Below are 13,790 nucleotides of genomic sequence, written 5' to 3'. Positions count from 1 at the left end.
ACTTTTTTTCTTTTCTGCAGTTAATCACGAATTTGAGGGATGATAAAACAGTGCATATAACAGAGAGAGAGAAATCATTTGGACTCTGGACTCAAATGGCAAGTTCTTAATACAGACAGTTTGAAGACGAGACTGTAAAACTTACTTATCAGTGGAAATAATATTTACCCTGCCTTTCTTGGGCAAAATCCTACTACAGTCATCAGGAGCAATCACTGCTTTTCCCTTCTCCCTGCTCCTCATTCAGCACCTGGGGCTGAGGCAATGAGAGAGCACACGAGTGGGAATGAGGGCACACTGAGACACCAAGACTTTTTGGAGGAGGCTTGGACAAGAGGTTGGGCTGAGCAGGGAAGAGTGGGTGATGGGCCAGTGGGGCCAGCCCAAATGTTGCTGCCTGGGAACTAGTGGTAGGAATCAAATGATCACCAAGTCCTGCTCTAGGTGATGAGCAAAACTGGTAATGATAATTGCTTATTCACTTGGCCCATCACTCTTTAAAACTTCTACCAAGATGCAGTTTTGCAGAGGTACTTGATGCAAGCAACGTTGTAAATGCATGCAGTGTCTGAAGCAAAACAGAAGCCCTATAAAGAAATGCCCTCTTTAAACCACAGAAACAAACCCTGGGTTTCCTTAAAGGTCATCTGGGCTACAGCACGTACCATTGAATTAAATGGCTGCTGATCAGTCACAGAAAGATGTCAAGAGATCTTTAGTCTCACTAAGCCTTGGAGTCAATTGGGAACTGCTAGCTTTTTAATCCTCTCCCTCTGGAAACTAAACTGTTGAACCACTGGGCTCCAGATGCTTTGCCAAATTCCACATCAAATGTCACTAGGGAGGAGCAAACAGAGAAAAAAAACCTCTTTATTGAGAGGGAGCAGAGGATGAGGAAGGTGTGAACAGGAAGGGAAAAGAACAGCTGAGAAGGTATCTGACACACTGAACAGGTAGACAGAGGACAAGTAACTTAGATTATAACATTAAATGTAAAAAAGCCCTCATCAACTAGCTTTTCCTTGTCATAAACAATATTTTATCAATATTAATTTTTTCTTCAGAGAGAGGAAAAACAGAAGGATCAGCTTGGAGAATTACAAGCAGGAAAAGACCTGAATACTGTAACACTGGAGAAATCTAAAAGCTCAGGCTCCTCTCTAGGATGGTCAGTGTTGGACGGGAAGCTAAACGGATCCATGTGAAAGCTGTGGATTTGGCTGAGATGAGGAAGCAGTGCTGCTTTGCTCAAAGACTGCAGCCCAGCAAAGGTTTTCAGCTCATACTTTAGGGTCCCTGAAAAGTGTCAGCCAAATTCATGGAATTATTCAAATTAAACATGAGCTCAAGTATTTACAGATCAAGGTCTAGAGAGAAATTGTATAACCTTCAACTGAAGCATTTCTTCCAGAAACAGCAAACATGTCAACATCCATTATCTCCATCACTGTCCACAGCAATATCTTGCAGAACAGAAATCCTAATCCAGCAGGACTGATACAACCAGAAAGCAAACCCTGGACTCTTAGAAAACTTCATAAAAGTCACAGACTTCCACTTACAACACAGAAACGAACACACCAATAAACTATTCCCCTTGCATCTCAGACAGCACAGTGGCAGCTTCCAAGCAAACTCAAGACTCTTGCACAGTCATTAGCAAATTTGATGATATAAAAATTGGAAATGGAAAATAGGAGGTTTTCATTTTGAGGGAGGTATTTATATTTGCATGTTGAGAGAGGATTTAACTGACCTGAAGCACCACCTGAGGCTGATAGGAGTGCTTCTACTTTCTCTCTTGTATTGGACAGTATCCATTAGCCCCACAATTTCTGTGTAGGATTGACAAGTGATATGGGAGAGCACCCTTGCACCTTCTCACTGTAAAGGTACCACCTTCTGAAACTGTGTCAGCAACATCTTATTTCTGTAAATTCCTGCATGTCAGTGTCCTTGCCTCAAATCAAACTTGGGTATTAAAACGATACTCAGGGACCAGCCTGTCAAGGTGTTTGTGGCTTTCTATGTCTTTATTCCTTTACCAAGTTCACAGCCTGGTGACCTGGGAATCAGCAGTGAGAGCGCTCCCTCATTTCTCTTTCCTCTGCAGCGGGCTGCTCTGTTTTGTGACCTGCTCTTCCATGAAAGCCATTACACATTGGACTGAGGTGCTGCATATATAAAAGATGCTGTACAGAATACCTTTAGAGAAGACCCACTTTGCATCTGCATTCTGTGATTGTACAAGTAGAATAGACAGGCACAACAAGTCTCCGTTTTGGGTGGGTTCTGACACCGAGACTTTGTGGCTTGTTTCACCTTGCAAAAACTCCAGTTTGAATACTAAAACTATGTCCCAGTCTGAATGGGACATCTGGTCTGGGGCTAACCCCTCTAGGAAACCCAGGAGTTTTCCACGAGTCCCGTTCAGGAATGACTTCAGAAGGTGCCCAACATTAAAGCCTGTCGCGTCCCAGCATGTCTTGGCACCTAAAACCACCCACTGAGGACCAGCCACGAAAGCTACACAGGACCAGTCAGTTCCCAGTCAGAAATGGGTACTGGACACAAACATGGGTTTTATTTTTTAACACTGCAGGAGGCTTTGGAAGATAGGGAATAGCATGCTACCGTGAAAATGCCTGGTGTCAGTTTTCCATTCCAGCTCTGAGACTAAAGCTTTGCAACATCCCTTTTTAATTTTTCTCTTTGGCAGTGATTTCAAAGGCTCATTATTTTTCTCTGAGACAGCCTCTCTTTCCTCTCATCTGTCTTTGAAGGAGTGAGGCACATGTAGGCCCTGAGACAAAAATATCTACATAGGAAACAAGCAAATTTGAGACTTCTTTGCTGCCAGATATATTGCACACACCCAGAGAGGCTCGCAGATGCCCATAAGGGATCCCATGTCTGCAAGCTGCAAAACAGCCTTCAGAGTTCCTGCATGTACGTGTATGTGTGTGTGTGTGTATATATATATATATATTTTTTTTTTTTTTTTAATGTATGTATATATGTCTGGGACCTCTTCAGTGTGGGCAGCTACCAGGCAGTCACCACCAGGATACGCTCATCAGCTGCCACATGACTGAAGAGACCTTTGTTTGTTTGCATCCCATTGAGGGAGAAGCAAGTTTCATTCCAGCCCTTGATACAAATCCTAAGTGAACTACTGATGCTTCATTCACCCCACCATTCATCCATCCTGACAAAAATACTGCCAAGAAAGGGCAGCGAGGACCAGCTGACATTAGGCTATTAGGCTATGAAGAAATATAATAAAAGTACAGCATTAGGCTGTTCCTCAGCAAAGAAGATACAGCTATTTTAAGTATCAACTAAAGCTGCTTATTCACAGGCTCCCTGTAAAATATGAGATGTCATAGATGAAATGCTTAAAATGGATGTTTAAGGAAGGCAGCAAACCAAACATTTACATAATCTTTAAATACTAATATTTGTAAATAATACCTGAACATCTGCTAGCTGGAACAAGGTCACTGACATGGAAATAACAGCCCAAGGGTCATAACAAACACAGTCTATTTTAGCTTATGGAGGCTACTTTGAGCATCAGCAAAGCAAAAATCTTTGTCATTACCACCGTACCCAATAGCTTGCCTCTAATGGGCTGAGAGCACACAAGACAATCGTGCTTATTGGGCTGTTAATAACACAACTTACACAACATTTGCTTGCTCACTTGCTCTTTACAGAGATACTTTTTCTTGAAAACCCCTTCACCTTTCTCTAATGTTTTTCTTCCATTTTACTTTGCATAACCCCAGCCTGCTCTGTCCAATGGTCACAGCTGTTCTGGGCTGGCAGCTTGCTGACTGTCCTCTGCAGACCAACAAGAGTCACCGTGGCCACCATGGCCACAATAAGCCACTTGGCCACGATAAGCCACTTGGCCACGATAAGCCATGTGGCCACAAAGAGTCACTGTGGCCACAAAAAGCAGCTACAGACTCCATCACCTTTTTAGCTTAAAGTTCAGCGGTGAAGTTGTAGACTGGTCCACCAATAATGTTGAAGGTTAATGGCTGCCCATTACTCAACCAAGCTTGGGAACGATCACTTTTAAGGTATGGGGTTTCTTTATAGTCTAATGTCACTCACAGTCTCCTTCTGATATTATTTACGTTTTCCAGAGATGAGTTGCCTTTCCCGCCTGCACCATAACATCACAGGCCCAATGCAATGCCACGGGGCTGGACTCTCCATTAGACAGTGGTCCCTGGGCTGCCTGCAAAGAGGGTCTTAGGGCAGCAACCACTTACAATCACACGCATCCCACGGGCTCCTCTACTCCGCTTCAGCAGTACAAAAGCCTTTTTATCCTACGCAGGTCAGACCACATCAGTTTGACTGGCATTGCCGCAGCAAAAAACTGGAAGGACTCACAGGGTGTAGCAAATCACTGTGACTGCCTGACGAATAACATTACAGAAGAAAATAGAAGGATTGCCTCTTACCAGGCTTTTGTTTTCTTTCCTTTATATTTTTTTCCATCAGGATTATCATCTGTCACTAAAAATACACTGCATAATTCTGCAGCTGTGCAAGAACCTGTAGCACCCGGACTGTCTCCATGCCTGTGAATCATGCTTTCCAAGGCTGGAGCCTCAACAAAGTTGTTGCCATGTTTTGTTCCTTATCATATGCAACTTTAGTGCAACTTTCCTAACACCCCACCTTTGTCCCAGGTAGCTCTGCAACATAAGGAGATTTTGAGCAAAAATTACAGAAACACCATGTTTTTCCTTTACAAAAAGTCACCTTCTCACCAAAGGCTGTTAGGATATTTCTCAGTTTTATAAACGGTACTCCAAGTTTTTGGACTCTAGCAGTATCCTAATGCCTGTGATGAGGGGTAGCATAGGAAAACAAGACAAGGAGGAGATTAAAATGCAGTTACATTAGCACTGGAAAAGTAACTGTGTAACTATGTGTGTCTGCTTGGTGGGAACTGTGCACAAAGGTGTTCCTCACGGGCTCTGTGACATTGATAAAAATAGTAAAAACTTGGTCTGTTTACAGAAATACAGTGCAGTGGTGACACTGGGCATCAAAACCTAAACTGGGGAACACTGTTGATGACACATTTTGGACTCTGAAGTCCACATCTACATCTCATCTACACATCTTTTAAATACCTCCAGGGATGGGGACTCCACCACTTCCCTGGGCAGCCTGTTCCAATGCCTGACTACCTTTTTGGTGAAGAAATTTTTCCTAATATCCAACCCAAACCTGCCGTGGCACAGCTTGAGGCTGTTTCGTCTTGTCCTATCACTTGCTACTTGGGAGAAGAGACCGACCCCCACCTCGCTACACCCTCCTTTCAGGCAGTTGTAGAGAGCAATAAGGTCTCCCCTCAGCCTCCTCTTCTCCAGGCTAAACAACCCCAGTTGCCTGGGTTGTGAGCATGGGGACAGCCCTGTGCTGTCAGATCAGCACATCTGCACTGTAGGGTGAGAAACATCTTTCCAGCTGTGCCAGCAATGGGCAGGTCAGAGGAGCTCTGTTCAACGGACTAGGTGCAAAATGCAAAAGACCCCTGTGACCCACCGGACAGGGAGGTGTTGCACTTCGTCCTAGAAGGCCGATTGACAAAGGATGCAGTATTAGTCATTCAGCAACAGCTGCAGAAAACTCTGTGCTTATCTCTGGAGGGGCTTGGTTATTGATCTAATCAGAAGAGGGGTATCCATGCTGGTATACCAGCAGATTTTTTATTCAAGTACGCTTGTACCTCTGCAGTAGTGAGCTTAGAAAGACTAGGCAAGCATGTTCCTGTAACTGGGTATAACAGGAGACAGAAGTGAAGGTGATGGAGGCCTCCCCTCCTGCTCTTTTGGTTGCATTAGAGAGTTGGAGACAAGATTTTATCTGGACAAAACCACTCCATTTTCTCCCAGCAAGGATAGGATGTGATCCACCTAATGAGTTCTTTACTTTGCAATTTGATCACATCAGCTGAAAAGGTCATTGCAACTTCACAACTACAAGTGAACATTAAAACCTGCAGCTTGTTCATCTTCTCAACAGTGACACGCTTACCAGGAGGGTCCGTCCTGAGCCTGGGGAATAGTAGCCAAAAAAAGAGCCAACTTCAGCAACAGGAAGGTGTGAGGAGCTGTACAGAGGACTATGAGGTGAGGATGAGGCCTCTCTGAATTGCCTTGAATATCTCCTGAAACCACCCAAGTCCTTTCCCCTCACACTGAGGGATCTGGCCAGGGGCTTTTTTTTTTTTTAATTACATGATTAATAAGATAATTAGATGACTTTTAGTTAGATGAGCATGAAATCAAGAGAACCATTTTATTCTCACCTCCAAAAGCTGGCCGCATGGTGAAGTCATGGTCATCAACCCTGAGAAGTTGCTCTGTCTTTCCTTTCCAAGTTTTGGTCACGTCATGATTCTTCTTATAGATGTGGCTGCAAAAGACAGCGATAGCATTGGTCTGATGTCTCTGCAATTGACTTCTGCCTGCCTGATTTCAGAGCCCCGGGAGTGGCAGCCTTGTGGGCACAGCCCCACGGAGGGAAGCGGGGTTGCTGCCAGCACCATGGCGTAGGCCAGCACGGCAGCCCCAACGCTGCCTCTCCACAGCATTAACTCAGACCTGGCCCCCACTGCGGGCACCCCTGCCATCTCGGCCGGCTCCAAGACGGACACGGTGCTCTCTCCATCCCGCACACCAGGGAGGTACAAGGCCGAGAGCACAGCATCTCACGGGGGAGCCGGGGTGCAGCAAATGTGCCAGAGCAAGCAACAGTAAAAGCAGCTGATTCTGCCCCACATGTTACCCAGCCAGGACTTGGCTGGGTATCAAGGCAACGTTATCATGAGAAAGCTCTTTTTGATGGCGGTCACTCAATGTCATACGCTATTCTGAGACTATCATCTGCCCCAGAAGCATCAGCTGAGTACCAGCAGTTTGTGTGGACAGAGGGCTTGCTTTGCCTTTCGACTTTTAACAATGACAAAATCACCCATTTCCCTCCACAGCAGCAGGAAAAGAGGGGGTTTATCTAGAAACATCAGCAAGATCTGCAATCCTTCACTTTTCTGAATATTAAGGGGGAAAAAGTCCTAACTTTTTATTTGAGAGGCCACATAACAATAGAACAAGGATGACAACAAACCCGAGACAAGTGTAAGAAAGTCACTAGAACGGCATAAGTGGGTAACTAAACAGCAGACAGACAGGTACTGCGTGGACTTTCAGAAGAACATCCAGATCAGCCTCCCTGGCATTCCCCAGCGGCGCAGGAAGGAGGACTTGGACCATTAAGATTCCTCAACCCCTTTGCTCTGGTCATGAGAACTGACAAAGCTGGAAATACCGCTGCAGTTAGCTGTTTGTCAGCAACTTACCAAAAAGAAGAATAATAACTAGAAAGAACTTTATGCAAAAGTGTTTAGATTCATTTGCCTGTGTGGGAGAAATATTACTGACAGTAAAGAACAAAAGTCTTGGAGGAAAAATAAAGGGACTACTCTGATAGATACAAAAATGAGGGTGAATTAGGCTTAAAATCTCGGTCAAAAATTCAGAGCTTAGAAAGCCATTACCACACGTGTAAGTGTGGCTGTGGAAGGGCCATGGATGTGCTTCAGGGTTATTAAAATACAAATCATGATGAGTATACCTGCAAACAGAGCATAAATTGCAAATCAGAAGAAAAGTTTCCCATCAGAGCATTCAATTCAGTAACGATAAAACCTAAGGGGCGTTGATAGCTGCTGCTAACATGGATAACCTGCTTACTTTAATAAGGAGGTGAAAGAGAAGCAACAGAATTTAAAAACATGTATTAAATGGATGTTTTGAAAGAACATAAGCCCTGTGCTCAAAGGCGCATGCTACATCATAGGAAAATTTGGATCCCCCTCGTCTCACCTCACTTTGGGCTCCTGTTTAAATCGGGATGTCGGAGCATCTCTCTCCCTGCTGGCTGTAAAAAAGAGCCAGCTGCAGCAACCACCCTCCCAACACGGCTGCATTCATGGTTACCTAAAAGCAGGGGGATAAACCCAAGCACAGCCATTAATGGGAATGATCAAGGGCAAAAGTTGAGCTTTTCACTGCTTGCTGCAGGGGGAGGCTGTGTTTCTTTGCAAAGGTTAGGGCTGCTGACTAAAAGTGCTCCACTTCACAGTCTGCAGTATTGCCTCTGCTCCTGAAAAGCTGGCAGTGGAGAAGAATGATCTTACTGTGTCTGTGACTGGACTTTACCGTGAATTTAACCACCAGGGAAAGGCCTAAGTACCAGTGAATGATCAATCAAATCTCTCTACTCAAAGAACGGGGGAAAAAAATCAAGTTAAAAATCCAATAAAACTTCGGATTGCATGCCGTATGAGGAAATAGTACGGAAAACCCTGACGGTATTACAATGCCATCTTGTAAATCGATGGCACAGCCTGACTGAAACACCAAGCTCTGATCAATTCACTTAAAAATCATCAAAGAGCGAACAGCACAGAGGAGAGCTGCTAAGAACAAGCCCGTGGCTGAGAGGCGTCAGAGGTCTGGCGGGGGACACCGACGCTGCCTTAGGAAGCAAACAGGTTTTCAGGAACTGCCTGAGCCAGGGGTTGCATTTAATAGCCAGCACTGAACCATCAGTTCATGCCCAATCCTTCAGGTACATGATGGAAGATTCAGAATTTACAGATAGAGGTCTGTCATTTCATTTTTAATCAATTTAATCCATTTACAAAGAATTTGTATAGAGCTATTTTTAATGACAGGCAGTCTACACAGCCTTTGAAATGTATAATAAGTATTTTTGTCAATTTAATCCAAAAGCAAGACCAAGTTTGTTTGAAAAAAACCCCATTCTTTATAACAGTGTGTGGCATCAGCTATGCTGGTGTCTTCTGATCCTCTCCGGCAGGGACCCCATGCCACCCCCACCACTGTTTGGCATAGGAAGCCTCTCACCATCTGCAGCAAAGGTGAATACAGCCGCCAGTGCCTTTGCAGAGCTGAAGGCTGCACTGAGCACTCCTGCCCACCTTTGCGCCTTTGCTGACAGTCTGATCACCGGTATCTCATAAATCCTCCCTGATGTACTTACGGTGTTTAGCACTTCTGATGATAGATTTGTCAGGGGTTCTTTCAGCTTTATGCACTCTACAATTCACCACTATTCATTTAAAGCAACCCATCTCCTTTTCTATTTTTTGCCATGTTTTTCATATATAATTTTATTGCTGTTTACACTTCGCTCAAGTGGGATGAGTTTGATAAAATTGTCTTTTGTGAGGACGTGTTCCTGTTTACAGATGAGAAAAGGGGACAGGTATCTCATTGAGCTTCTATAAAGGCTTCTCCATTATTGCCCTAAATTCTTTTTTATATTTTCCTTTCCAGTCACTTTTATTCAGAATTGTTCTCAATTGCATGAAATAGATCCTTTTTATATTGCCAAATATATCAAAGAAAATTAAATTTTGATGGCATGAGGAATCACAGCTCAGCAGGACTCAAAAAAGCAGCGGACATCTATGCAGACATTCAGACCTTAGCAGAGCAAGATAAAGAACTTATAAAATTGGAAACTGTCCTCATGCTGTAGGGCATAAGGCAATGGCTAAGTGGTGAGCCTGAAAGGAAAGGTGATCTCCGTCCTGAGCATGGGGCAGCTGCTGGCAGCCAGGGTCCGGGAGGTTTCCGCACCTCCCTCTGGAGAATTCAGCATTGACTTTGGTCACAAGACGGTATCTCATGGTCATGGGACATCGGTTCCCATTATCCTGTTTCCTGTTGGGACTCAGAAAAGTGTTTCTACAGTTTCAGTGAAAATCTTACCGCACTTAAGCATATTCTTTGGGAAAAAACCCCAAAACGTGTTAGTTGAAGGTGTCGTTTACTTTGTGTAGCAGCCACAGCAAGCTGGAGGAGGTGCACGCTGTGTAAACCTAGCACCAAGAAAGGTACAAAACCTCCTGTTTTTCTAACTAACAAAGCATATGACTGCTGCAAAGATCCCCTAGAGGATAAATGAAAAAAAGAGAAGGTACAGTAACAGTTTATGACTCCCGTAACAATTAACTCGCTCCTAGATGAGCATTCCAAATTCATTATCTCCATTATGCTATAAGTGTATCCCACATAGATGTGTATCTTTAATATTAATGTACATGGATCACATGGGATCAGATATGGTCGAGAACTTTCTGACAAGCTGGGATGTAACATGTGCCACACCGACTCATCCGTGGTTTTATGCCTGGAGCAGGAAGGAAAGGAAAGAGACTTTCCTTGCCAGATTTCTAGAAAAAACTACATCAGACTCTGGAAAATGATGGACACAAACTCAAAGGATGTGCACAATCACTGTTATCGTACACATTAGGAATATTTCATGGTCACATGCCCAGCGCACCTTATCATCTATTGCTTAGGACCCTCCATTTTTGCTTGGATTTATAAAGTATGGTTTTTAACCGGAAAAAAACCAATCTGTTCTATGGTTGTTCATATTTTTAGTTTATTAAAGGTGAACACAGAATAGATTTGTTCTTTGCAGCAATAAATGGAGCCATTTTTTACCAAGCGTATCCCAAACCCTGTGCTCCTTGCCCCTTCCTACATCCATCCAGCCCAAAGCCAACAACAGTAACATAAGCAGAGGGCAAAATTCACAGGGAGGTTTTATGCAGAGGCACTCCCTTGCAAGGCTAAAAAGCTCGACCTTTTATTTGCACTATTTCAGGGCAGAACTATCCAACCTGCCTGGCTGTCCCCATGCCCCCTGACACTTAAGACATCATCTTTGGCTCGCAAAAACAAAACAGGCCCTCCTCACTGTGAAATCAGTGCAATTGGCACCCATGTCAGCAGAAGCAAAAATAAACCAGCATGTTTAATTGCAGAGGTACAGCACTGTGATAACGTTCAGCTTTCCGGTGTAAGCAGGCTGCTTGGGCAGCGAACGCTTCAAAGAGCCAAATGATGGAGATATGGGGGATAACAGGTGTAGCCAAGGGAGCCAGAGGCCACTGTTCCGCTGAAGAGGCCAGAGGCACGACTGTTGAAGAGACAGCACCGAATGCACGCAGGCTGGTGAGGAAGCCGTGTTGAATCAGAGAATCATAGAATGTCCTGAGATGGAAGGGACCCACAAGGATCATCAAATCCAACTCCTGTCCCTGCATAGGACAACCCCATCTGAGGGCGTTGTCCAATTGCTTCTTGAATGTGGTCAGGCTTGGCGCTGTGACTGCCCCCTGGGGGAGCCTGTTCCAGTGCTCCACCACCCTCTGGGTGAAGAACCTTTTCCTAATGTCCCACCTAAACCTCCCCTGGCATATCTTCCTGCCGGTCCCTCGGGTCCTGTCATTGGTCACCGGGAAGAAGAGATGAGCACCTGCCCCTCCTCCTTCCCTCGTGAGGAAGCTGTAGACCGCGATGGGGTCTCCCCTCAGTCTCCTCTTCTCCAGGCTGAACAGACCAAGTGACTTCAGCCACTCCTCGTACAACTTCCCCCCTAAACCCTTCACCATCTTTGAGGCTCTAAACATCTCACAGCCTACACAGACAGCTACACGGCTGCAGCCCAGTCAGAGAGGGCAACATTAGCAACACCAGAAAAGTGACAACTGTAAACATGAACCACAGCTGGAGCACACAGCCAACATAAGGCATGAGGTTTGCTTCTCAGATCCGCTGTTGCCATTTGTGTGTGTGCATGTCTCTCCCTGCTTTTGTTTCACATTGCTATTTGGCTCTGCTGTGATGCCACGGCGTTGGCGAAAAAAATCTCAGGAGACATCAAACCTTGCACAATTAGAGGCTGTGCAATGCCCTGGACTTGAACCCCAGGCAAGCAACACACCTGTAAAAAAACAGCTATCAATCAACATTTTAACCATTAAGCCACTTACAAATATTGCATTTTCTGAGAAATCACCAGAGAGCAGAGGGGATCAGTAGGGGCTGGGAGGTATCACGGGCCAGAAGACTTGTCTGCTCCACCTGGTTGAAAGTTGGGGCAAAAAATGCAGCCCGGCAAGGCAACGGAGGGAGCACGCCTGCCAGCAGCAGCCATTTCGGCAGGGATCAGCAGATTACTTGCAGCAGACTGCTGTTTGGAAAGACAGTCTGTGTGCTGAGTTTCGCGCTGCCATGCCCTGATGGTCTGCTTCTGCTTCGAGTCCCCACCTAAGGCTGGCATGTAGCGTGTCCTGAAAATTACACCTCTAACGAGATACTCCAAATCACTGACCACTTCCAAAAACCTTGGCAGAAAGTCTTTAGCTGACAGAGGTTCAAAGCCCCTTCTATTTCAAAAGTGCAGTGTTTCTGATGGTTGAAGCATGAGGCTTTGCTCAACTGTTAGGAGAGAGGAATAAGCAGACTCGGAGTCGGACTGTGTCTGTCTGTCCGGTGCAGAGGCCATTGGAAACACAGCATTCACAGGCACAATCAAGATGGCAAATGTCTCCTGAGCCCTCTCTTCTAGAACAATTTATGCAGAGCAATAAACATTACCAGAAGCATTATCAGCAATTTTTATAGAGCAATAAATATTAACAAAAGCACTACTTTTTCAGAGTTTCTCTTTTTCTGTGTGGAAATTCTGTCCAGATGGATAGTCTAGGAGGACTACTGCCATTTGTTCGTGATTCCTGAGATGCAGCCACCACAGAGCTACTGAAGAGTACCCCAAACTGTTTCCAATCCAGTGTTGGACATGCCAACAGCACTTGCTTGGCACTTACCGTAAGGCTGATGCTCCGCGGAAGCTACAAGCACACATACACATGCACTGTACAATCAGTACTACACATAGCAAGTCTGACGTGCCCTGGCAGCAGTACACAGCCCATCCGACACACACACCTGCACCTTTCCACACTTACACCATCTCCTTCAGCACCAAAGTCTTTACCTCCTCTCTGGAAATTTATTCCCTGGTGTGTAGGTAATGCTGGGGCCAATATCCCGTCAGGTGACTCTGACAGGTTTTACTTTGCACTTCATTTATTACTTGATTTCTCTAAAACAGAACAAAATGCAAAGTTTTTTTCACCAACAAATCTTCTGTTAGTTATGAGCCCTTGGTTTCGTGCACCATTCGCCAGCTTGTACATCAGCAAAAAAAGCTCAGCTTCATACAAACGAGTGTCACTGAATCCCTTCAGCCAGTTTTGTAAGATAAGAGACAGGGAAATGTATCCCTGGAAAATGTAAAAAACCTACCATCAAAGTACAAAGCCAGGAGCTGCTACTCAGTGAGCACACCCCAGTTTCCTACGCAAAGCCTAGGCTCTCCAGAGCGTAACGTGAAGCGGCTCCAGGCAATGGTCGCGGCAATGCTGCACAGAGGCGGTTGCTTCTTTAAGTCATACCTCTGTTGCATTATCAGTGAGATGGGGGGTGCAGGAGTAACAGAAAATGAAACACGACACATTTTCTAATTCTGCACGCTGAGTGAGGTACCACTCATATTAAAAATAATCCATGACAGTTCAATATTAATATAAAACAGGGGGAGTAATTAAGGATGCACAGGCGACCCTTAAGCTGGCATTTCTTAATTTGGGTTCCTACCTCCACAGCCCTAACCTGGCTTTACCATGTTCCTCTCCCACGAAGGCCCAGGACAGCTTCTCTGCGTGCGCTCGTGCCTGCAGGCCCAGTTACCCCAGGCCCACAGAGCTCCGTGGGCAGGAGCTTCTATGCACGGTTCAAGTAATGAACGACGGAACTGAAGGTGTTCTGCGCTTGCACAACCCAAGCTAGCTTCTTGAAATCAAC

General features: G+C 45.1%; 1 protein-coding gene across 1 annotated transcript in view; it reads right to left on the bottom strand.

The window, feature by feature from the left end:
* The window catches only part of LOC104021948 (gamma-aminobutyric acid type A receptor subunit rho2), a 37,690-nt gene that overhangs the window by 21,761 nt on the left and 2,139 nt on the right, over positions 1-13,790 (bottom strand). Inside the window, exon 2 of the mRNA XM_009475585.2 lies at positions 6,344-6,450. Coding sequence (XP_009473860.1) covers positions 6,344-6,450 — 107 coding nt within the window. The remainder of the gene's footprint in view (positions 1-6,343; positions 6,451-13,790) is intronic.

The sequence above is a fragment of the Nipponia nippon genome, unplaced genomic scaffold (assembly GCF_047370975.1).
Source record: "Nipponia nippon isolate SJK-2023a ecotype South Korea unplaced genomic scaffold, ASM4737097v1 scaffold_4, whole genome shotgun sequence".
Lineage (NCBI taxonomy): Eukaryota > Metazoa > Chordata > Aves > Pelecaniformes > Threskiornithidae > Nipponia > Nipponia nippon.
The sequence above is the reverse complement of the archived record's forward strand: the minus strand, read 5'-3'. Positions and strand labels throughout refer to the sequence as shown.